Source organism: Castor canadensis, chromosome 10 (genome assembly GCF_047511655.1).
Source record: "Castor canadensis chromosome 10, mCasCan1.hap1v2, whole genome shotgun sequence".
NCBI lineage: Eukaryota > Metazoa > Chordata > Mammalia > Rodentia > Castoridae > Castor > Castor canadensis.
In genome coordinates this window covers 123,314,993-123,341,554 of record NC_133395.1, presented here as the reverse complement: position 1 = coordinate 123,341,554, position 26,562 = coordinate 123,314,993, and the positions used below count along the sequence as shown (strand labels likewise).

Here is a 26,562-nt window from a genome sequence, read left to right as displayed (position 1 = left end):
GTAGCATACCTGTCCCCTCCCCAATGTTGATAACCAAAAGTCTCCAGACATTGCCAAATGTCTCACAGGGGACAAAGTCACCCTCTGTGAGGACTGCTGGACTAGGTCTATGGTTTGAAATGTGGGGAGAATTTAGAGCTGTGGACTGGTGGTGTGGACAGTAATGTACGAGTCACTCGTATATCGTTTAGCAGTCTCTTCATAAAATTTGAATAAATTTGGCAGCAATTCCAGTTTGCCATTGGCCTGGTATCTCCTCTTATCTGACATCTGTCCTTGAACTTGTACATGAGCCCTGCAGGCAGCTGAGTGTGAGACATAAGGACAGCATGCATGAGGGGACTAAGGGAGGCAGGTGTATATGCGTGGCTGTGCTTAGAGCTGCAGCAGACACATTTCCTAGGTATTTCTTTTCATTATCACCATCACAAAATTCCAATAACTGGCTTTTTCTTTCTGTGGCTTAATTTCTGCTTTTTGGTTTATTTTTAATGAAAGAACTACAGACATGTTTTCTATTAACTTTAGGAGGGTTTTTTTGTTTTTTTCTTTACCCTTATCTTAGTTCCATATGAAAATTATTAGTTATTAGAAACCTTGGGTAATTTCTGCCACGTGAAAAGTGTCTGGTGGGAGGCATTTTATTGTGATAGTTTCTCCCATCTCTTTATACTAGCTTTGTATCTTTCATCCATTAAAGTTCTCTTTATTGCAAGAGCTACCTTCGTACCCTTCATTTTTCAGTTCTGAACAGTCTCAAAACTGTCACCTGAAGTTGAGGTATGTGTGATATGCTTCAACCTTCATTTCCCTCAAGTCAGTCTCATATTCTTTTGCCATCATCTGGAGTTAAGAATTTGCTATGGTGCTTATTGAGTCTGTCTGTGCAGTGTCACCTACAGATTTCAAGGCATTTCCCAACTCATATCTTGTTGCTATTTTTTATTGTGTTCCTGCTCAGATATTAATCATGACCCCTGTCTGTGAACAGAAGTCTTTTTGTTACAGAATTCTTGGTAAACTCTTAATATGCTCAAAAATAGCATTGGGATATGCCTATAATCCCAGCTTCATGGGCGGCACAGGTGGAGGTCTACCTAGGCACAAGCATGAGACCCTATCTGAAAAACAAACTAAAAAAGGACAGGGGGCAGTAGGCCTTAAGTGGTGGAGCACTTGCCTTGCAAGTAGGAGGCTTGGGATTCAATCCTCAGTACACCACCATCCCCACCCCCCCAAAAAAGGGTCCTTAGAAGTGTTAGGTTTCCACTGGCAACATGAGGCATGCTTTTTTTGTGCCAAGTTGTTATCTGTGTTATTTCAAACTCCATAAAGACGCTTTTTGTGTTTTAAATTTTCTCAGTGTTTTTGCTTTCTCACCATATGCAATAAATGCTGTTTAATTCATTCAGCAGGCTTCAGCACTGTGCTATCTGTCATTTTAGATGATGACATGAAAGTAAACACCTAAAATGTATGGGCTTAATCGCATCTTCACCATTTTCTCTTTTTCTAGAAATCTGATTTGGTATATTGCATTTGCCATTAAAAAAATTCTAATATACCATTTGTGATCTTCATGTTGAGGAAAGATTGCTCAAAAGATCCATTTTTCTGTCACAGAGTAGCAGTTCTAGGGAAGTTGCAGTGTGAACCGTTTATTTACATGACTGTAATTGGAGGAAATTCCTTTATTTACCTGGTACTGGTTATCAGCTTACCTCATTCAACAACCTAGGTGTCAAATTAGGCTTTTACTTTGCTAATTGGTATGTTCATTGACCCTGGTATGATGAACACATATGAAAGCTATTTTTAAAAAGCCTTTCAACAGGGGCATGTTGCCTTGTGCCTATACTCCTAGCTCTTTGGAAGGCAGAGATCAGGAGGATCAAAGTTCAAGGACACCCTGGGGACAAAAGTTCCTGAGACCCCCCCCACACCTCAACCATCTTTCATTAAAATGGGTGTGGTGGCACACACCTGTCATCCCAGGTTACCAGGAAGCACAAATAAGAAGATCATGGTCCAGGCCAGCTAGGACATGAACTCAAGACCCTATTTGCAAACTAACAAAAACAAAAAGGGTGGGGGAGGGTAGCTGAAGTAATACAGTGCCTGCCTATATGTGCAAAACCCTGAGTTCAAACCCCAGTACTGCCAAAAAAAAAAAAAAAAAAAAAAGTAAAAATAAAAGAAAGCAAAAAGACATTTGTATAGTTCCATGAGCACTAATCAGTTATTTTTTTAATCACTTGCAGATAGCTGGAACAAAGTCCATGTTATTTTTTCGTGGTTTCTTAATTTTAAAATGACTTGTGTTCTCTGTAGTTACTTTTGCCATAGATTAGATACCAACTGCCAAAGTCTCAGAGAATGCATTAAAAAAATAATAGCACTGCCCATGAATTAGTGGAAGCCAATGTTTGTATAGTGTGTCTGCTCCTGTAAAGAAACTTTCACTTTAACTAACACTCTGGCAATAGAAGGCAGAGAAGGCTAGCTTTCAACCCAGACTGACTGCCAGTAATGCCTCCTTTTCTCACTTGTAACAACCACCAGTGTCTGGCATGGTCACATGTCCCCTGAAGGACAAACTCAAACCTAATTGAGAAAAACTTTTAATTCATTTGATGCCCATTTGTTTTTGCTTATTGCAAATGCTCTGGTTTTTTTTACATGCAAATGAAATCAGTTTCTGGATTGTTTTTTGTGAAACTTGGATAGAACTTTAAAGAATTCCCCATTTCTTCCTAGTATTGCGCCTGCCCCTCTTCACTAATGGAAGTAGCACCTTGGCCAATTGTGACCAAGCCCCATGACAACTACCTGTGGCTGGCTGTGCATGCTGGCCAGCCTTGGGCTGTCCAGGTCTGAGCTCTGAAGTGTCATCTGACCTATGAGTAGAACTCATTGTAGTGAAGAGTGCAATGAGTTAGGCTTGTCACATCCTCAGCTTGTTGTGTCCTGGCCAGGTGGAGACTTAAGGCTTTCTGACCTTTGCTCTGTCAGTTTGGAAGGGTCTTGAGAGAAAGGTGGAAGAGATCTGGAAGTATTTTCAATATTTTTGATTCAATTGCTGGGAAGAGTTAAGGGAAGGAGAGAAGAAGGGCCTCAGGGAAGAGCTAAAAGGCCACAGACATGTGTTCCTTTGGTCTGCGATGACACGTTCTTTCAATAAACAAAGAAGGAAAGTCAGCACCACGTAGTAGGTGTTTCATGAAGTGAAATTATTCCAGTGTGAAGCACTCATCATTATAGATTCTATGCTTCCTCCTCTTTTTCTTTTGCTTGTGAAACAATAGTTGTCATTTACCTCCTCCTTTTAAAGTCATTTTAAAGTTGTTCTTAGTTTGCAAAATAAGGAATTGGCATTTTATGGTCAGTTGCTCAATTCTGTTTCACAAAAATTTGCTGGTTTGTGAAATTTGCAACCCAGGAAGCACTGCTGCAGGGAAAAGGCCCATGGAAGGTACAGGATGGAATAGGACAAGAGAACAAACCCACTGAGTAATGTGCAAATGGGGCGTCTGAGTCCAAAGCACAAGAAGAGATTATCACTGCTTCCAGGGTCTCTTAATTTATGGAGAAGCAGAACATAATTCCTTCACCCTTTTAGTGAGGTAACTCAGGGAATGTCAAATCCAAAAGCAAGAGAAAAAAGAAAATGAGAGAACTGGGCACATTCAGCGTGCTTAAGGCTTCCCAAAATATCCATGGCTCATTTCTTGTATGTAAAAAGCAGTCTCAGAAACTTTATGACAGCTTTTAAAAATTCATTTTGTGTGTGTTTGCTTGCATTAAGCTCTCCATCTGCATCGACTCTCGGCCTCCTTTACCAAGAAAAACAACGACAGGAAACAGCCAAAATCAGAGAGCAAAGAAAGGCAAGGGATCTACCATTTGATCTCCAGAGTGAGAAATGTGTTGAGTTGAAAGCACACAGGGTCAGCTTGTGTTTCCGCTTCATTGCCATAAATGTGGTGCTCGGTGATGCATCTTGTTCCCAGCTAAAATATTTCATTCAGTGACCACACAGTCTTCAGATTGTACCTGCATCTTAAATGCTTTTGGCCTATAAAAGTTATTTGTAAAGAGACTGATCCTGTGTGTGTGTGTGTTAGGGTGTGTCAGGGTAGAAATGACTCCTGTAATTTGGATTTAAGTAAACGCAACTGGCACAATGAGTATCGACTCACTGCAACCTGAAATCTAATCAGTGAACAAAGCAGAAGCTTCCCCTTCTCCCTGTAGCCTTCCTTATGGGGCAGCGATTCATTAGAAATTGACATAGTCACAGAAACAGCTTTTTTCCCCTCTCTAGTGCATATCATCACTTAGACCAGTTCATCTATTGTTTCAGCAAGAAGATTTTGAAGACATTTAATATCTCCATGGGAAATGAATGGAATATGTCCTTTGCTCTTTGGAAAAACCTGACCTGTCAGTAAATGACCTCTTTGAGTCTCACTTACAGACTTTTTGAATAACGCATTGCTGTTGGATCTGATGCTGGTTGCCTGCACTGTTAACTGTGACCAATGCTATCAGAGGCTCCTATGACTTACTAAATTTAAGACAGTGAAATTAAGTTTGCTATGGTGCCAGGGGTGTTCTTGGTTGTAATTAAGCTAACTGAAATTGCCAAATACACGCCCTTAAAGAATAAGCTGGAAATTTTCCCTCCTGCTTTGCCCAAGTACATTGTAAGAAGAATAATTGTCACACCCATCAGGCAGTTAAAGCTGTTGAAGAGATTCATGGCTTTGTCTGAGAACAGGACCTGATAATTCTTTTCCTTGGTGTCTGTCTGCTTTTTGTGGGGAAGGATGAGGCGTTCAGAGCCTTATAATCAAAGTTGCTTGCATAGGTGAAGATATGAAGGTGCATGAAGATATGAACCTGAAGTGTTATTTAGGCTCTCGGAGTTTCTTGTCCATTTGCTGGACTGGAGCTGCGAGGGTTGAGGTTTCTTTCTGAGCTTGCTGTGTGTTTTGAGAAGCGCACTCAGCAGTGTGATCAGGACACAAGGTGGCACAGTAGAACCTAGTTCTCAGTGCTGAGTGAGACAGCTCACCAATACATCAAGAAGCAGACCAAGGATCGAGAGCTGTTAAACAGGCACAGCAGTGATAGTGGTGATAAAAGAAAGGCTAGGCTCTTCCTGCAGCCCTTGCCATACAGACTCACTTTATAAGCTCTGCACATTCATCCATTCACTCAGAAAATGTTTAATTGAACTGAAGATAAGATACTGTACCCAGGCTGGAGAGAGACTGATAAGGATAAACCAGGTCCTTGAAATGGAGACAATAAACAAGTAAACAACAATAAACAACATAAGCCAAAGCAAGTAGACAAATAGGGTAACTTTGGAGAGTGAGATGGTCTGTGGAAACAATGAGGCTGGATTATGTGAATCCAGTATAATTTAAAACAAAAAAGTAGAAAGGGTCACTTCAGATCTGCTGATGACCCGTATGGCCTCTTGGAAGTGACCTTTGAGGAGAATCCCTGAGTGATGGCAAGAAGCAGCCACGCGTGCATAGATCTATCGACGTACTCTTCCAGGAGGGAACGGAAGTAGTCAAACTGTGAGTGGCAGCCTGACTGGAGCGTGTGGACATGGAACTAAAGTAGGAAGTAAAATGAAGGAGTTAGGTAGGTTACATCAAGGAAGGCTTGGTTCGAGATGGAGAAGAATCCATAATTCATTGAATCTGTCCGGAAGCCATGGGACCTTATAGCTAGGAGACCACACGTCTGATGTATGCTGGCCTCTGTGTGGACAGTACATTACAGAACATAGAGACTATATCAAAGGGCCCCCCCACTGCTGAGGCTCTTGTGGTCATTCAGGCAAGAAATGGAAGTAGCAGTGCAGATGGAAGGATCTAGATGGGTTCAAGGTACTTTTTGGAGACATACGAGATTGCAGACATAAGGAAACCCCAACGAGGACCTTGGGTTTCAGGATTTGGTGTCCTGCAGGGATAAAAGTCAGAATATTCTCCTAGATCTTTTTTGATCCTGTGTCTACTTTACCATGCTAAAATGAGCAGTCAGTAATGCTGAAGTAAAGTGTCCTGGCATGGATTTTTCTAACGTAGATGCTTCTTGGCACCAATTACAGAGATAGGTTTCCCTTTGGGACTGGTGACCTTAAAATAAGGCCCACACAGCATCCTGTTTTTGGAAAAGGCATCCTTATACTTTTTTTTCTTAATGTCGGTGAGCTATTTTGAGCTATTATTTCATAATATCCCCTCTGCATCCTAATGCAGTTAAAAGTCAAACTTTAAAATTCGAAGGAACTGCTGTGCAGTTTCCAGGCCACTGTGCTCTCCTCCCCATCCTAGGGAGACCTTTTAACTACTGATGAAAGGAATAGTTTTCAGTGCTAACTCATAACCATTCACACAAAAAGAAATTCAAGTTCAAAATACAGGTTTAGAAACATCCGGCCCTTGGTCTGATGCTTAGTCTTCTCCGGAGGAAGTGTGTTTAGACTGAGGTGAGACCTTCCTCCTAAACACTGTAATTACAACTTTCAGCCCATGCGGTCTGAGTCTTCTAGACCCAGATGAGAAACCAGTTAAATTCCACCCTGAAAAAGTAGATCCTAGCGGACTATGCCCTGAAGAAGAAAAGTGTGCCTTTGTGCATCATGACAAATGAGTGATCTCTTTAAAGTCGACAGCTCTTTTTCTTTCCCACTCTGAAGACAAGACACCATAACTCACTCCACTTCTGACTCACTCCATGTTTTCCCTAGCCCCATCTTTTCAAAAAGAATCCTGTTACCACACAGTGTCAGGAAACATTTGCAAGGCAGATAAAGTTACTACTCATTTTAAAAACTATTTCAGAAAGCTTGGCATTAGTCATGTAGCTCTAAAGACTTGCCTTATTGCCCCAGATCTGAGACTGATTGATCTCACTGTATCTTTAGTGTGTGTAGCTTTCAATGGTCAATGATTTAGGAACTGTGACTTGGAGTAAAATATCAGAGATGCATTAAGAAACAGATTGACTGTACAGTACCACCACCCCATTCTATCTGTAGAAAGGAGATAATCTTTCTACATTCCCAGCACCATTATGAGTTTACAATGCCTCAACCTACTGACGTATCACTGGTGGATGCTGAGTTCATGTTCTCCACAAGGCTGTATGAAAAGTTTTCTGCAAATGCATTTTATATGTCTCAACAACCGTAGTTTTCATCCCTACATATTGGGCTGTTATCCAAAACAGTACAAGAATCTTTGAATAAGGTTGTGCAGTTTAGTATTTAAAAGCATAGGCTTGGCATTAGATCACAACTCCTCAGTTTTGCTTGACCTTAGCCACGTTGTTTAACCATTAGTGTTCTAGTTTTCTCATCTGTAAAATAGGGAGGGTATTAGGGCTTACTCAAAGATCAGTAATGAAGAATAAATGTGTGTCACAGCCAAGGTCTCAACACTTCTTAGTTATTTTGTACTTAGTCCTTGCTTTTGAAGATTTTTTTTTTTAGAAGAGATAAGTCCAGTTTTCTGTCCTTCAAGGTATAGTTCATATATATATATGACAGCTCTGTGAATCGAACCTAGGGTCTCACACATGCTAGGCAAGCACTCCACTGCTGAGCTACAATCCCATTCTGTACTTGTGTTTTTGAATCAACAATAGAACATTCTGCCATTTCAGTTGCACCTTTTCTGAAGTTCCATTTCTTTCTGAGGAAGTACATGAATACAGTTCATCCATCCTACCTCAGTCTTTCAGCAGCACAAGGTATTAATGACTTCTGGTCTTTCAGCACCTGTGTCAGGTCAAAGCTTCTGACTCGGAGGTGAAAGGCTCTGTAAACCATTAGCAGTCACCAGCCTTGCCGACCATTTATTTCTCCTAGGGACATATTTATTAGGCTATATGTACTGTGTAATTGAAGCAGACTTCTCTGTAGCCATAAAACCTGTACAACTATATTCTTAATCTTCGTCACAAAATGCCAAGTGACACAGAATTGGGAGTTCCTTATTCCAGACCCTGATGTCCATCCATCCCTGTAAATTATGAAGGCCACAGTATTTCATAATGACCATTTTTTTTCCAAAGGAAAGATGAGCTTCATCTTTCGGGGACTTTTGGGTCTGATACTCCTGTTCTTGGAAGCTGATATCATGTTTATATTGAAAAATTACTCTGCAGGGTTGGTGATAGTATTTGACTAGAGGAAGGAGGAAAAAAAATCAAACATGTCCAAACTATGGTCATTTTTCATTTTGTTTATGGATTCAATTTTGTGATATGTAGTACTTATAAGATCATTTGGTGAAAATATACCTTGTCTTGAGCATGGCCTTGAATTTATGCTGGCACACTTATTTAGCCTGAAAAAATCTTAAAAAGTCATCATCATTATTCAGTTGATCACCAGTCATTACAAGTTATTCTCCTCCTTCTCCCCGTGGTTAAATTCTGGATGTCCTTCAGTTGCACCCCATCCTTTCTGCTCCTTCCTTCCTTTTAGATTAGATTTCTTGTCTCTGCACTCTTATGAGCTATGGCACTTCCTTCTATCATGGCACTTCCTGCTCACCGCTCTGAATTATAACTGTTTGCTTCTATGAACAGACTGTGAGCTCCGTCAGGGCAAGGGTCATAGCCCATTTACCTGACCTCTTCTGTAATGCTCTGCTAGGCATATGTCAGAGCTTAGCAAATCTTGTATGAAGGAATAATCACATGGCTAATTCCTTCTTATGACTCAGTACTTAGCTAAAAGTCTTTTCAAGAAACACTTGCTTAGTATAAGGTATCTGAGCATCCCAGGTCCGGCCTCTGTCCTGTTATCCTTGTCTTCACAGATGTTAACTGCTGCTGAAATTCTGTGAGTAATGGGAACACCATGAAAACAGGACCTTGTAGGTCTTATCATTGCTTTATTTCACGCCAGCTCCTGGCATAGTAGGACCTCAGCACAGTTCAGTTACATTCGTGCGTGAATTTTTCTTCCAGCCTTCAGTGGAAAGAGCTAGGGTTGACTGACCTTTCCCTTTCTTATTTTCTGATCTGCCCTGAGCATTGTATCAGTAAATAGAGATCAGTGTCAATTTATGTCATTGTTTACATATTCTGGATTAAACAAAACAAACAAAAAAAGCTAGTTGTCAGAGAATGTGCAGATGGCTTTTGTAGAAGGATCATGAACGTTGATTATTTAGAGCTACCATTTGCAGCCATCATTGGTTCTTTGTGGCTTGGTCTCACTGTTTTTCCTACCTCCCTCTTCATCTGCATCTCAGTGGCCTCACTCTTGATTCTTCTTCATACAACAAATCAATACATTACTTAGCAGACACATTCTTTTTTCACCCAGCAGCATTTTTGCTGATAAATACTAGTGTTCCTTAATGTAGTTTTCCTATAATTATTTTTCAGTTGTGTTCTTTGGATCTTTCTAGGAAAGAAGTAGAAACAAGCAATGGACCATTCCCTTTCTGCTTGATCCTTCTCATTGACCCTTCTCTGTGTGTACTTACAATGTAGATGCAGCCCTTATTACAGGTAAAAACTTAGCTAAAATGGACCTCACCTTAGGAATTGCTTCTAACAGTGTAACCATGGGCATGGACAAGTGTAACCAGGAGACAAAAGGCCCAACTGGGTGGATTTCTCAGGGCCACTGGTGGAGGGTTCATGGACTCCCCAATTAATATGTAAAATCGTGTGTTTCTGTGTGGCTGTGCTTGACAGTCCCTTGAACAGCTTTTTTTCCCATTTTCAGTCAAGGTCATAACCCAATAATTTAGTAGCATAGATACTTGAGTAGGAATGAGCTGAGAGAGCTAAATCTAGCATTGCACTTGGTTCATAAGTACGTACCGTTGTCCGGGCGCAGCAGATCCTGGCTCCAGTGTTCAGTAAGGATTCACTGTTTATGTCTATAGTTGCATTATATTTCAAATTAAGAAGATTTGTAACAAGAATATGAATTTCCCATTATTCCTAATGTTCAGAAACAGTATTTTAATATATATTCTTTAGTCTTTGGATGTATAATATATGTGTGTAAATACGCATGTCTAGCTATATATGCATACCTACTTTTTAACAACAAGCTTCTGTTTCTATCTGTGGCTTTTACTCTGCCTTTTATTTTATATTTCATTACAACTTTCCCCAGTCACTAAACAGTCTTCATTGTACTTACTTTTATGGATTCATAAATTTTTTTACCTTATCAACAGAAGTCTGTTTGCTCTATCCCTGTTCTCAGAAGCTCAGATTATTTCCAGTGTTTAATCTTTAAATAATGCTGTGTTGAACATCTTTTCATAGGAACCTTCACAAGATTTTCTGATGTTCTTTTGTTTCTCAGTTCCAAATTCTAATGTTGAGCTGAGTTAAAGCTGGCTAAATTTTAGGGTCTAGAATTGCGGGTTATGCATTGATAGATTTCAGAATGATGGAGAAGACATGTTGGGAACTCATGGGATCTGAGGTGAACATGAGCTCCAGAGTCCACTGTCCTCTTTGTTGGTCCCTGAGAATAACTAGCCTGTTATCCAAATCTCAGTGTTCTCCTTTTGGAGTCTTATCTCTACAGACTGACTCTCCCTTCCCCCTGTCATTACATATACAGTTCCTGCTCCTTACACATTGTGTTACCTGATTTACCTCCCATACCTTTTTAGTACAGCATTTTGCTTTGCAAAACTCCATAAAGAACCTCATGTTTTCAATGACGTGTGAATTAGTGACCCAGTGTTTGTTAGAATGCTTAAGGGAAGCCAAAATGCTTCCATTAAAATGCTCAAATTCAGAGACCTAATGGAATGGGGAGAATACAGACAACAATGAGAAAAATGCATATCAATGACAGAGCACATTGTAAGTCAACATTGTATGTCACATTGATTTTAGGATTGACTCTTTCAAAGTTCTTGCTTCAGTTTTTCTTGGATCTTTCAGTTAGTGAGGTTGGTTGGCTTCTCTCTTCCCTTAAGTCTGGGGCACATTAGGTCCAAAGAAGTCCTTCTCTGTCTGAACAATTCGGGGCATGATAGTTCAGCTGAGCTTTTCTACTTGACCAAGCAAAGTGTTTATATCTAAAAGGGTGCTTAAAGAACTATGTGTCATCGGGGTGTGGTGATACACACCTGTAATCCCATCACTGGAGGCTGAGGAGGAGGGTGACAAGTTCCATATGTGTCTACATTCATTTGAGGAAAAAGAAGCAACCCATGGAAAATGCAGAGGTACCAGTGATAGCTTTAGAGATTTTAAAATGCAATAAAACATTCTGAAATGTGCTGAATTTTTTGTTTAGTGTGGTATTCTGTGTGTATATGTATGTTTCTTCATAAATAAATAAAACTTTTCTTGTTGCAAGAGATATTAAAATAGGTACTAAAACTACCTGTGATCCCATGAGCCAAAGAAAATGATGTTTCATTGTATATCCTTCTGGACTTTGTTCACAAATGCATGTATATTCTATCATATTTTTAATTTTTCCCTATAAATTATTTATGCCCAACCATTACAAAATTTCATCAAGAATAACATTCTGCAAAGTTTATGGCCTTGGTGTTTGAAGGGAAAGATTCTTGTTAACCAGTCAGGTCACCAGCAGAGAACTTGCTTGTTTTCTCCAAAGGGACACTTGTTCTTAGGTTTCTCACTTGTGTAGATCACACTCAGGCTCATACTTTGAACATACACTTCCCTGTAAAAGTTTTCTGGGACCCCTTAGAAGTGGCATTTGCTCCCTTCTGGCCACTAAGGGCAGATGGTGCCATCTGTAACCACATTCTTCTGCCTCTTTGGAAAACTCCCTGCATGGACCAGATGAGCCCATTAAGACAGGTGCCATTTCTGCCCTCAGGCCTCACACGTGGTATGTGATGTGACATAGAACACAACCCTCCTGCTGTCACAGAAGGCACGAAGTGTGCATTTGTCTAAGAAAAACCAGGGGTGTGCCATTAAATATGGGGTCATGCCGCCTCCTGTAGCCCGTCCAGCACAGTATGGCTTGTAGTTATCTCTGTCCCAACAAGGACAGCAGGTGTAGGAGAATTCTGCCACACAGTGACCCTCTGAGGGTTTTTCCTGGGTCTCTCAGCTGTTTTCAATCCTTCCGAATAGTTTTAGCTAAAATAAATTATAAATTGTAATAGGGAGGTTTGTTCCAACATTCATATTTATTAGATTTTAAGATTTAATGACCAGCGGGCCTAAAACAAATGTTTGATTTCTTTTTTTTAAAAAAGCAGTCAAGTGGACGCTCTTGATTTTAACTATTTAAATATTAATTTGAGGTCATAACCCACTTTTGGCTCCTGTAAAAGGTGTGGCTTTTTGAAATGAAGGTTTTCAGCAAGTCGCTAGCAATGAGGAACCAGTGCCTCCGTAATTTTTTTTTTTTTTTTTCTGGTAAGACTGGGGTTTGAACTCAGGGCTTTGCACTTGCGGAGCAGGTGCTCTACCACTTGAGCCACACCTCCAGTCCATTTTGCTCTGGTTATTTAGGAAATAGGGTCTCAAGAACTATTTGTCTGGGCTGGCCTCAAACCATGCTTCTCTTGATCTCAGCCTCCCAAGTAGCTAGGATTGTAGGCCTGAGCCACTGGTGCCTACTCTGTTTATATTTAAAAAGAAATCTTATTTGTAAAATATAACTATGTTGGTTGAACTGGGACCTTTTAGAATGTTTCATGGACCACCTCCTAGAGGAAACAGACTTTAGTTGGTTACCCCCATATCTTTCAGACTGGTTTTGTATAGTTGACAGTGGGAGGCCATTAATTACTTTATATTTTTAAATCACTATTTTACTGCTCAGTAAGATATGAATGTGATCTCCTTTAAAAAGAATTCTAATTAAGGATAAAGTATCCTTAAACTAGTGTCTCTGATCCCTTCCCCCTACCCACCATCTATCCTTATTACCAGTTTGGTGAGGACATTCATGGAAGTCTAAAGCTGTGCATGTGTTTGAGTGCGTTGAACACACAGATTCCACTATACCTACCATTCTGTGGCATGCCATTTTCACCCAACATTGTGGTTTGGAAGTCGGTCCCATGTCATTACCTGCAGAGAGAGCACATTCCTTTCAGCCTGTGCACAGGGCTTTGTACGAGGTCACTTGGATGACTGATTATTTAGGATTTCCATTGGTTTCCCATTTGCCTCGCTACCAAAATGCTGCAGTGCCCATCCCTGAGAATGCACCCTTGAAGGAGGAGGCAGGTGTTTCTCTGTGATAATGAATAGTCCCCTTTATTTTACGTGTCCAGATCTTTAGCTACAAGGAATTTAAGATTGGCCAGAAGTCTTAAATGATTACCAGCATGTGAATTCAAACGATTTTCTCTGACTTTACTTACCTAGTTGGAGATTCTTTATGAATTTTTGTAAGTCTTTGGGATCCTAGGCTAAGTATATCTGAATTAGGGGGGATGATCTAAGTTTAATCACAAAATGGCATATAATTTTGAAGTATATACAGTGACCTATACCAATATGACATGATAAAAGTCCTTAAAGATATCATATTAATGAACCAATAAAAGCACCTAGTAATTATATTTATGACTAAAGACATATCAGAATTGTCCAACACATTCTTATCTATAGGTGAAATGTTTCTCTAAATCTTCTTTATATATTAATTTGTTTAGGAAATGTTTTTTCCCTAGCTAGAGCCAAATAGCCCTACCCACTTCCTTTCTGAATGATTCAGTTAGCCAAGGAAGGTGAAAGAGCTGGACATTGGAGTTGGGCCAGGTCAGGTTTTATACATTTGGATTTATTTAATTATGTTAGCAATATTCCAAAGTAAGTCGTTGTAGTTACATTTCATCAGTGGAGAAACCGAGGCACAGAGGACTCTAAAGTGACATGCTAAACATGGCTGGAGTTTGCCTGATTCAAAAGAATAATATGGCATTCTTTTTACTGTATTACAGTTTCCTTAAATGTGGTCAAGACACCCTTTCCATCAGAATCCATGGGAAAATTTGTTAATACTGCAGATACTCAGGCTCCTGAAATGGGGCCTGGAACTCTGCATTTTTAACAGGTGCTGAGTGTTCCTTGTGTATTCTGAAATCTGACAGCCACTCTGCCAGACAATGGTGACCTCATTTTGGTGATGTGAGAAGCCTTGTCAGAGAGTGCCTAGTGCCACTTGGGACAAGTGATTCTTGACAAGCCTGAGTTGGAGTGGGCACATTAGCATTGCTCATCTGGGTGGCTTCCTCCTTCCTCACCCACTTCCACTACCTCCGATTATTTGCACTGACTTAGCATGGATCATGGTTTGACAAGTCATTTCCAAAACAGTTGAAGTCATCATGCTAGATGGGAATCACTTTCAAAAGCAAGTTGAAATTTCTAGTGCAGAATCATCACATCCCAAGTGTATCTTTGGCGCTTGATACAGATGGGATCTACATCCTGCAGTCTAACCACTGCTCAAACAAAAAACATGCAAAGAGGTGGCAGCTTGTGAAAAGGATTACTTTTGAAACACCCATATGTGCTTTATTTTCTTTTCTCGCCTTCCTTTCCCACCCTTCCCTAGTGACAGATTCTCCATAAACCTGCCCCCAATTACTGCTCATTTTCCTAGAAGTCAGGAGATCAGTGAGCTCTTCTGGCTGGAGCCCTCCTACTAAGGTCAGGGTTTGGGGACAGCTAGCCAGGTTCAGTGACCACCATTGTCTCCTTTGCCTTTTTCTTTCTCCATTATTATCTTGTTTCTCAGCTCTGTGAAAAATTTCCTTTCCACTCCCAAATGACATGCTTTCCCGGAGGGACTAGTGGAGCCCCAGTCTTTTCCAATGAGCTGAATAGGAGGTCGCTTGGATGACTGACAGGCATGAAGACAGACGTGCTGGTGGGGATCCTAGACCAACTTGGATTTGTTTTCATATTTCATCCTTCTTGGCTGGCAAAAGATCATCCGTCTTTGTTTTGATGTTGAGCTCATGCAAGTAAAGAAGGCATTTCCTCTCCTGAAAGGCAGAGGAAAAAAAAAAAAAAAGACAGAAAAAGACAGAAAAGAAAAACATTTTAATTTTAACCATGCACTCCTTTGAAACTAAATATATACCCCTTCCTCTGTCCTGATTGGTCCACTTCAATTGACAAGTGGATCGCAAGGAAAGGAAATGTCCTGGACTTAATTGTAAGTTAAGTCCCTCTTAATCCAGAAGAGCATTTGAGATTCTGTCCAAGTGTTCAATTTCCCAGGCCGCTGAGGTCTGAATTTCTTTTCCCAGCCTCTAGGCTGCTGCAGTACAAGTCAGCATAGCTAATGCAGATAGATCTCCTGCCTCTCGCTCTCCTCCTCCCTCTGCTTTGATTCCATATGAACAGCCTGGTAACTCCGATGCTGGGGAGAAATCTGACATAACTCTGCAGATGGCTAGGTGGCCATGAAACACGTGGGGACTGTTCTTTAAGAAAAAGGTAACATTTATATGCTAATGATTTCTTCCCCCCTCCCCTCCTTGTTGCATTTTTTTCCAGGGTTGCCAGTTCCCAAGAAGAGCCCAAAGTCGGTAAGGACTTGTCAGTTACTTGGTGCTTGTTTGGGGGTGGGGGCTGGGGGGGCGCTGGTGGTAGGAGGGAACGCTATCTAGCTTCACCTCTCTAAATGTGTTTCGGAGTGGATAGGGGAGACAGGAGATGAGGTTGATTTATTAAGTTCTGAGGATCTGTTTGGTGTAGATGATATTTGGGCTTGTCTTTTAACTGTGTTGGGATTTGTGGACAGGCTCAGGAACTAGGATAAAAAATGCATGTTTGGTATTTTCTGTACCCAAATACATAACAACTCTCCTGCAGATGGATGAGTTTCTTAGCTGTTTTAACTTGATACAAATGCTATTGTTTCCTTTGGAGAAAAAGAGAAAAAAAAAAAAAAAGGCTCCACCTGCTTCCTGAGTAGCATTGCTCTCAACTGGCGTTCACTGCCGTTCACATGGCTACCCATCCTCTCCCTGCGCTTGCTTATTCACGGGACGCATTAGTTACAAAATCAAAAGCCCATAGGTTTTGAGAAGAAGGCTGTGCCCGGTAGCCCGGTATAGGTCCATGCTCAGGTGGAACAGTGGTCACTGTCCAGCCTTGAGAAGAAGGCATTTCTTTGCTGTGAAATGTCCTTTGTTGCTTTGCTAGCTTTAGCAGGCATTATGCTGCAGGTATAGGATTCTCAAAAAAAAATCAATGTTTTGCTGTCCTTTCTAATCTGGTTTGCCTGAAGATGCATTACCTCTGTTGACATGTTGGCTAATAGTTTAAAGGCTATATAGTGTTTTGCTTGGTGGTATGAACTCTTGCTCCCGGGGCACTAACAACAAATTAAAATGCGACTTTAAAACTCAAGATGCCTGTGAAATTGAGCTGGGTGGAAGAGGCTTCCCAATTCATTAACATTAGGATTTTTATTTAAAGCGGGAGGAGGGGGTGAGGGGGCTTCCTTGTGGCTTAGATTACTTAGGGGAGGGAAAAATTACAGTTTTGTGTCATCCAGAAAAGGGGGACTGTTAAAACTTTGCAGCTCACGGTGCTGCAGCTGAATTCCTTCCACCTGTCTCCAAGCCTGGCATTTCGAGGCAGAAGTTTATTAAGGAGATGAGAGGGGGAGTGTCTTGCATTCTGAAGCCCTGCTCGCCAAGTTCTCCAAAGAGGAAAACCTGCAATAAGTGATGTGATTCCAGTGACGTTGTGCCATGGTGATCAGAACATTGACTTCAGGGCTGCTACCCTTGTCAGTTTGTGTTAATGTCCAGGCAGGAGTGCTGGTCAGTGCCCACACTGGGACCACAGAGATGTCAAAGAGTGTGAGTGTGCGCATGTGTGTCTCCCAGTCCTTGGGTCATAGTCAGAAACCCATTCAGCCTTCAGAAAAATAGAAGTGCATCTGGAAGATGTGTCTCATGAGCTCAGGTTAGTGTGAGCCACCCATTTTTCTCCACCCCTCCACATGGCATGGGGTCTGAAAGGGAGATCCCAGGGAGATAGTAGTCTTGCATTGCTAGTATGACATCAGTTAGCTAGGTGTTCTTTTCTGGTTTGCATCTGATTGAAATTTACTGTGCAAAAGGATTTTTATAATCTGCTTGCACCTCACCTTCCCCAAAGTATTCTGGAATTATCTGGAACTCAAAGGCTATCAAACAGGTGTAGAGCCTGTATTCATGAAATCAGGAGAATTCCCTCTGACCGTTTATTTTTTGTAAAAGCCATGTCATTAGCAAGTAGCAAGCCAATTACTCCGGCTGTGTTCCTAGGATAAAAGCTCTCTCAACTGCTTTGCCCACAGTCTGTTGGCTCTTAATTACCACAAGCTAAGAGAAGGGTGTGCTGCTGGGCTCAAAAAGAACAAGCCCCCAGTTTGGGGCTTGTCCTCACCTGGTTCCTGAGCTACGATTGGGATGATGGTTTTCACAGCATTGCTGGCACACTCTTGCAGCTGCTGCATACAATTTGGAGGCTGTTGGCCAAGGGCTGCCGTTGGCAGTAAAGCACTGTTAGCATCTGTATTCAACGGGCGCTCTGTACAGGTGGGTTGGAGACCATTTCCCTTCCCCAGTTTGAATTTGGATGATGTCCTGCCAGAGAGAGAGACAGAGGTGATTATGGGATGTTTCTGGTGGGGTTGGAGAGAATCCATGGGGAAGCTGGATGTCCTGGGACCAGTGAGCCACTCAGGTATGACATACAGGTCAATTATGCAGGCTACAGAATGAAAAGCTCACAGATGGTGACTGTCTTAGATTTCCTGGTAGCTCTGTGAATATAGTGTCTGAACCCAGGTCCAGAGTTTTCTTGATTGTTCTTTTTTAAAGGCTTGTGATGTGATTGGCTTCCTTGTATGACTGACAGCTTCCTGTGTTCTCATACCTTTTCTTTCTTTTTTTTTTCCCTCAAAATAACTGTTTTCAGTAATTAGGTAGTTGAGTTTTTATTAGAGAAGAAGGCTTACCTTTTTAATTTTTTTTTCACCTCCTGGATAGTTCCCATAGCATACTCTTAATAAGTAATTTCACCAACTAGAATTTAGTTTAAATGTTGAATGTGTGGTTTATACGCTCATTGGGGACAATGATAGTGTCTTAATAAAGTTTTATTAATTTAATATCTGAACTTCCATAACATCAGGGATTTTTCTGCCAAATGGCAAAGGCAGAAATAAGACATATTTGCTGTCAGATTTTAGATCTCTCTGGAAAACTGATCCTGTGGCCTAACTTAATCATCCTGACTGGAAACTTATTTAACTGAGACTCTCATTTTAAATCACACCCAAAGATCTTATGTCTAGAAATTGAAAACTCTAAATTTCACACTAAACCTTGAATTTTAAGTCATATCCACCCATGTTTTCCTTCAAGGTCATGTTCCAACTTTTCCTTTCTCTCGCTCTCTTCATCTGTCCATCCATCATATATCCCTTCATCCATCCTTACTTCTACCATGTATTCAGCAAAGTAGTGTTAAGAACCTATTAATTGTGAGGCTTAGTGTGAGTCATTGAAAATAAATAAATAAGATGGTCTTGGCATCTTTCATCTTGCAGCTCATGACTATTGATTGTACTTTCCAAAACAGGATGCATTATCAGAATTCACAAAAATACTTTTACTCCATCAACAAGTATTTACTGAGATCTTCTCCAAGTATTCAGGAGGAACTAGGACAGAAAATATTCCTGCCTCTGTGTAACTGGGAAAAGAGAAACAGTAATGTCATCAACAGGCAGGTCTATACAGACCCTTACCTCATGGGGTTTAAAGTCTGATGAGCATATACTTTCAAAAGTTAATAAAGCATAAGTATAGGACAGAGTACACACATTGTGAAAGTCACTCAGCTTTAAGTCACAGTAACATAAGTTAAATAGTCATATAAAGCCCAACACACAAGATGGAGTGAAATGCTGTGATCGAACTATGGAATTCTTTGGAGTTCCCTGGCAGCCTGAGCAGCATAGGAATCACATTATTTACTTAGCTATTATTGTCGGATAAAAGAAAGCATACCATATTCAGTAAGGAGACACACCTGCCAAGTCACTAAAAAACTCACAAAGTTTTTATGTACAGGAATCTCCTTGTACTAAACATAGCAAACTGAAAGGTATCAATAGTGGACAGGTTTCTGTTCCACTTTCCTCTGTCCCTTTTTCCTGCAAGGGATGCTAAAGCAGATTTCTAAAAAAATCTTATCACTAAGACATGTGAGGGAGAGAGGTGAGTGACTCCCACCTGAGTCACTCAACTTTGTGTACACTGTCCCTGTTTTCACCTTCCTCTGCCCCCACCCGTACCCCTCTCCCCCTGGTCAGCATAGTAATAGATCCCATGAAAGCTTCTACATGCCACAAGGAGAAGCAGAATGGTGGATGGGAGAAGGAATAGGTTTACTTAAAGTAGTTGTCTTGCCTCTTACCTCCCACAGTGACTCATGTTCTGCATGGAGAACCATTGGAACCCACTTGGAAACTAGACTTTGCTGTTGTGTTAGAGTTCTTTAAAACATTCACTGTGAACCAAAATTCATTTTCATATCCAATCAGTGTTTTCCTTTTCACCATTAACTCCTTTTACCAGGCTTTTGGAAAGAAATTGTTTCTCTTAGACCGATTCATGATAAAAGAAAGAAGGGCCATCCTCTTCTTTGGCTTGGAACTGAGTCTGATTTTCACACAACCTTTAATGACATTGGCCTCATACCTCATCAGCACTTGGAGTTTTTCCTGTTATCCATGTAAATCACTGCAGTAGCCTTGGGTCTTGGCAGATAAGTGAACTGTAAATAATTTTGCTTTAAAATAGATCAATTTGTCATTTTTTAAGCCACATGAATTCTTTTCATCATTTAAGCTCCTAAGTGCTGTCTGTATTCATTTGCTCTTCCGAGCAAATATTTTCAGTTCATTTTATAAGTACCTCTATTTCTAAATCATTCTGTGAAATACTGATGAGATAAAACTTTCCCATTTCCATTTATAAAAACCATCACATCTTCCCGATTTTCCTGGTCTGACAGTAACTAGTATGAGAGTCACTCATTTTAGGGAGATGGCTACAGTTTTATTTTAAAAGGTTTTATGATATAAGTTCACAGCCAGAATGTGGCCAGGGATGTTTGTGGAGGTCTTAAAATAAAACCCATTTCTTTCTTCCTTGTTGGCCATGACTTTAGACTCAGAAATAAAGTTCTTACTTAATCCTGGTGATATCTATCTCACTATGTGGCCCCTCTTTCTAAACCTTTACTCAAGTTAAAGACTTGGGGGTGAGTACCTCGTTTCTAAGATGTCCTCTTCCTCCTCCTCTTTTCTGTTCACCTGGTCAGCAATGCTTGTTGAATCTGGCACCAAAATGTCTTTTGATCTCACTGTTCCTCTCACTCATCACTACCACTGTCCCAGTATAAGCCACCTCGGATCTGTCGGTTAGATGGCAGCAGTACTCCCTGACTGGCCTCTCTCCTTTCACTCCTTTTTCCACCGGTCTATTCCCTACCTGGAAACCAGACCAGACTTTCTGGAAATATATTGGCTCTTGGTGCATCCCTATTTTAAATCCATGAATGAATTCCCCTCTTAAACTAGGAATGAAACCCAGGCTCCCTATAGAGGTCCACAAGGCATTTGCATTATTTGACCCCCAAGTTTATCTCATGCCACCCCATGTCCTTACCATTCTTCAAACAATCCAAGCTTATTTTTACTTTGGGGACTTTGAACATGCTGGGTCCATTAACAGGATACTCTTCTACAGACTCCTCTTTACATCCTATTTAAGGGATGTTGTGGTCTGTTGTTATAAATATATTATGAATATTTGATTAATATCCATCTACAAAATCTGCTTACACACATGAGATACACACTCATGTATAAATTCCAGGAGGTCAAGTACCATCTCTCTCTCTCTCTCTCTCTCTCTCTCTCTCTCTCTCTCTCTCTCTCCATTGTATGCCTTAAAGTCTAGCACACAAAAGATGACCAATAGGTATTTGTTGGTAGAGTGAATAAATGTTTTACAGGTAATCACTGTAGGAGGGCCTAGCCTAGAGTTCTTCTCCACATCCACGTTATTAGGTGCATAGGGCGCCTTTAACAGGCCTGGACACGTATCTTTGCTATTTGTCTCTGTCCCAGTGCCTTACCTAGGAAAACAAAGTGATGTTACATACCTGTAATTTCAGCACTTGGGAGGTAGAATTAGGAGAATCATGAGTTCCAGGCCAGCCTAGGCTACCTAGTGAGGCCCTGTCTCAAACAAAACAAAACCACCAAAAAGTGTGGTGAAAGACAATGATAATGGATGCATATCTGATCCTGTGCTGTCATTAATGCAGAAGTGAATTTACTTTCACGCCCAAAGACTTTTGAGAGGTAATCCAGAAAAGCCATACACGCTAACTTTAATTTGATTGATCTATAAACATACCTTTTTCTCCTGAACAATTCCGGGCTCTAACCAGGTAGAGGACAAATAATTAGCATGCTCACAGAAAATGAAAAATTGTGTTTTGAACACACACACACACAAACTCTATAGCTTAAAAAAAAAAAAACAAGTGCAATACAGAATGCATTGTCAAATTATAGGGTTTTCATAATTGATTCTGAGAAGGAACATAGACTGAGGTTAGATCTTACGAAAAGGAAAGTCCCCAAAAGCTTCTAGGCCTTAGCGTGCCATTTAGATATGCCAGTGAATGAGTGCTTAATGGTGGTACAGGTTTTGAAGCACATTCTTAGGATGCCCCTCGACTTTCACTCCCCAAATTGAAGGACAAAGTTTAGATGGTATTTAAAAGGAACTCAGAGATATGGTTTGACTGAGAAGCAGTTTTTCCATCTCATTCCAGATTATGTCTGTCATTTTGTGTTAAATCTGACCTAAATGAATCATTTATTGAGGAGGTGAGAAAGACTGTTAAAATTTTTTAAATGGCCCAAGTGTTCCCAATGGACTTCGTTTGCATACTCCCTTTAGTGTGAAGCCATCTCTCCTTAAACTTAAGGGATCTAGATTCCTTCATGCCAGAGATTTGTTAAGTGGGGTAGACATCATGGGGTCTTCGAATCCACAGATGTGGCTCGCCACACTGTGAGCACACACCTGTGAGTAAGGTGTAAAAGCACATAGGCATTTTCTATGGCAGAAAGATCCAGCTCTTGTATTCCACTCTCTCAGTGGGGCAGAGCTGCCAGAAAGATATTTTTCTCTAGTTTAGGAAAAGCGATCAAATGGAAGAGGCTCAAGCTAGGTTTCCAGGGGCAACGGCCAAAGAGGACAGTGGGTCAGGGACTGCAAAGTAACCCTGCAGAAGAAACAGCACTGAAGTGTTTCCTTCCACAGTGCCTTTGTGGTAAGGACTCAATAGCTACCAGGGTTAGAGACTTAACTCCAGCTCTGAAATGAGTTCAGTGTTGATGGACTCACCCTACAATCTGGTATTTGCAACTCATTCACAGATCCAAAAGAGGGTGCACATTTGAAGGGAGGTATGCAACTGTCAAGGTAAATTTAGACATCCTTTATTGAATTGTTTTTACGTTTGGAATACCTCCTTCCTCCCCCTGCCAACAAAAAGAACAAAAAGTAACAATCATTAATTCTGGTCACCAAAATTCATTTCAAAATGAATTTCAATATTGAATTGGTTATAAAATAGTCCCTGTGCATTATTTTAAAATTTTATTTATCTATTTGGGAAAGTATGAAACTAAAAGGGGAAATCCCACCTATAATCCCACTTGTTTCTTGTAGTGTGTGCTCACGCTAACAGTGGGCTGATACGCTACACAATTGTTTATAATTGAGATCCTTGTAAGGACCACATAGAAGAGAAAAACAAATTCCCAAACACATCCAAAAGTAAGTGGGTTTTGTGTCTGTCTTTACCTTTCTCACCCTCAAAATCTTTGTAGAGCATAGTGACCTCTAACCCTAACTCCTGGAGAGGAAAAAACAGGAGAATCTCATTCCAGGGCTAGCTGGGGCAAAAGTGCAAGACCCTGTCTGACAAAAACAAACTGAAAACCAAAGGACTGAAGTATGGCTTGACCCTGAGTTCAATCCCCACTACCTTTAAAAAATAAAAAAGCCTTCACACCACATCGCTCCTAGGGAAGCTACAGGATAGGTATTGCGTCTTGGGCAGAAGCGAGAGATCTGACCGTTGGCAGAGTCTGCTTCTATTTCAAGTATTTGATATGCTGATCCATCCGGGTCCAACCTGAGTACTTTATGCTCAAAAGGGAACAAGGGGGATGTGGTGTTATTATGGCATTTGTCCTCACCCAAATGTTAATGTGTTTTCCTGGCATGTTCACAAGAGTATGTAAGTAAGTTAAGCCTCTTCCTGTACTATTACCAGTCTTAAAATATGGTGTGTCAATTTTTACCACAGGCACACCAAGGACAATTTTAGATGGCCTATCTTGCCTTCATGAAATATATGGCTAATTTTCCTCACTTTAGAATCCTTGGCAAAATCTATGTTCTGATCTATTCTGTAACAGTCAAGAGCAAATACAGTCGTGTCCTCCATGGGCTTTCTTCTGATACTTGTTTCAAAGCAAGGTGTAGAAGGATAGGAAATAGATAGACCTGAGAATTAAATGAAAAGGATCATGGAAATTCCCAGGTGGAATGAAAGATGGAGGATACCTGGGGAGAAAGCAAGAAAGAACTGTTTTGATAGGATTGATGATGACACCTGGTATAGAAAAAATTAAGAGCCTGAACTGCTTAGAGTTGAAGATCTTACAAAGTACTTTTAAAACAGAAGTATATAGGATCTGTAAGAGAGGATGGACACACCCTTCATGTCTTCCACCTCTTTATGATGCTCTGAGGCACCTAGGGACATGTGACATCTGTTAGATAGAAGGGCAAGATTTCAATTTTGAATGGGAAAAACAAATTACCATAGTTTTTTTTGAAGAAAACAGTAACTAAAATTGTTTTATTTCCCAACCAGCATTTTTCATCCCAGTATGTTTTGCTCTCCAATCAATGATCATTCAGAGTCCATTTCATAAAATGGGAAGGGTCTTTACTAAGCTAGTTTTAATGAATAGGGACTTGCTTATTTATTGAAATTTAAATGGAACTCCCCTTTGACTACTACTTACATTTTGGACAAGTTGCAAGTGTAAGAAAACTGAGTCCCAGGGGGCATCTCATACACAGTTCGATCTTGATCTTTCATCCAACGGCAATAGTTCCAGCTGGGGCCGAGGTGAGACACTTTGGCTGCAAAATTGATTAGCTAAGAATTATGAAAGCTCTTACTTATTCACATGTAAGTTCTAGTAGACATAAAATACTAGGCATGATTTCTTAAAGATATAATGTCTGTCTCTTGGTCTAAAAGAACTGATGGCAAACTTTTAGAGAAGGGTTGGATATTTTATTATTAAAAGATGCAACATAGGGGGCCCCAAGGAGTATTTTGAGTCCTGATTGTATTTCTTCTGGATATTATAGTCTTTCAGCTAAACCACTCATGGTATTTTGTGTCACATGTTTTTGTCAAGAAATAAAGATGTTAAAACTGATACATCTTGCAATAAACAAGCCCAGTATCTTAGCTGAGGACCTTAGATGAAAATTGGATATGTTTCCTGTTACAGACCAGAGAGAACAGCATGGTTTCTGATTAAGTCTTTCTGTCTGGACTGCCCCTCTATCTGTCTGCCAATCACTTGGGGATTTATCTGCATTCAACATTAGCAGGAGAAAGGTAGAAGCCAACGTGTTGGTGATATATTTGTGTATTTGTATGCAGAAATGCTGAAAAAAGACAGGGTGATAGGAAACACCCACTCGGCAAACTAGCATTAATCTCTTCTTGGCCTTTTCCCTTGCTTACTTTCAGCAACCACTGGAAAGGAAAGACAGCCAGAATAGTTCCCAGCACAGTGTTTCCAGCCACCGGAGCCTGCACACGGCATCACCAAGCCACGGCACTCAGGTGCTCCCAGAATACCCACCTGCAGAGGCCGCCACTCCAGATCAGACTGACAGTGCTGCACAGAAAAAGCCAGATCCTTTTAAAATCTGGGCCCAATCCAGGAGCATGTATGAAAACCGACGTGAGTAACACCCTAGCTTCTACCTTCCCCAGACCCCTCCCTGGGGCTCTGACTTTCTCTGTGGCCTTCTGAAAATAGAAGAGGTTCAGAGTTTAAAGGACTGAAGGCAAACTGGGTGGGAGGCAAAAGGATCTGAGGGCAAGTAGAATCTGCTGTGTTCATGGGGATCCATTGTGTCTTCAGTTTGAGGAGAGGGTACAAGTGGATGACCATCAAATAGACAGCCTGGATTGGTTTATTTTTTGTTCACTTAAAAGAAGTGACAGATCAGAACTGCTGTCTCCTTAAGTCTTCCCTGAGTGAGGGTTGTGGCATGCCCTGAGCTCATGTTTTGTGAAACAGTTCTACTATACAATAGAACACAAATGTGACTATAGGAGGAAAGCAAATGCCTTCTTAGTGGTCTTGGTTTTTAAAACTACTGGTAAATGGTTTTTTTAACCATTATCAGTCCTTCTAAATGTTCCCCTCAAAAAGAGAAAGCAAACAATAGAGAGTGATTTGTGCTTTATTTATACAACAGTTGAGTTCTTTGGTTTTACCTTTTCTATAAAAATGAGCTTGTGATGGTGTACTTTGTCACTTCTTAAGTCTTATAAACCTTGTGTCCCCATAGGTTCAACTTTTTTCTTTTTATTATGGAATGATGTCCAAAGATTCTTCATTATAAATAGTACTCATTTATCTCATTAATGAAAGTTTCTGAAGTGCTGGAATTTTGGGTGATGAATTGTAGACTGGCCTCTTTTGGGGGCCAATCTTAGAAATTTTTGCAATTTTTGAGCTCTTTCTCCTGAGTATAATGGGTCAGGGGCAGCATGTGTGACATACCTGCCTCTCCTTTTCCCTCTTTGGTATGAGATGGGGTAAAAGGTGTCAAGAGGGAGGCTGCCAAGTGGAAGGATCTGAGAAAAGAGGAAAAGAAAAGAGCATCATTTTGCCCATCCTCTTTGTCCATCCACCCTTCAACACCAGTTTTGTTCCTAGCCATAGCCATGGTCACCTCTCAGATGGGGACCCCACAGAGGGTTGTGTCACAAAGGTTATAAAAGGGGTAAAGGCACCCAGCTTCTCCATGTATGCGTAGCTGAGCCATGTTCCTGTGCTGGCTGAAGGGTAAGTTGGGAGACTTCAACTGCTGTGTGACCCAGACAAAGGAGAGGAGTGAGGCCAGCAACCCCAACTGAAAAGGAGTTTCACCCTTGGGTGAAACTCACAGTGGGTGGGCCCAAGAGAGCCTGGGGTCCTGTTGCTTACCATCCCTTAGAAGTTGCTCAGGGCCTCTTCATCCTTTTCTCCTCATAGGATCCTTGCCCAGTTATTGCAACAGTGTGTGCCATTAAATAGGCTGTGTTGGCTAAGGCTCGCTATGGTGACAAAAAGCCAGCTAATTTGAACAGGGATTTATTTAGTGTCGAGACTGAAAA

The 26,562-nt window shown here is 40.8% G+C and overlaps 1 protein-coding gene across 23 annotated transcripts in view; it reads left to right on the top strand.

The window, feature by feature from the left end:
* Positions 1 to 26,562, top strand: part of Magi1 (membrane associated guanylate kinase, WW and PDZ domain containing 1) — a 601,293-nt gene that overhangs the window by 542,759 nt on the left and 31,972 nt on the right. For all 23 annotated transcript variants that reach the window (XM_074044157.1, XM_074044156.1, XM_074044153.1 and 20 more), the window contains 2 exons: positions 15,535 to 15,566; positions 24,919 to 25,135. In XM_074044157.1, coding sequence (XP_073900258.1) covers positions 15,535 to 15,566; positions 24,919 to 25,135 — 249 coding nt within the window. The remainder of the gene's footprint in view (positions 1 to 15,534; positions 15,567 to 24,918; positions 25,136 to 26,562) is intronic.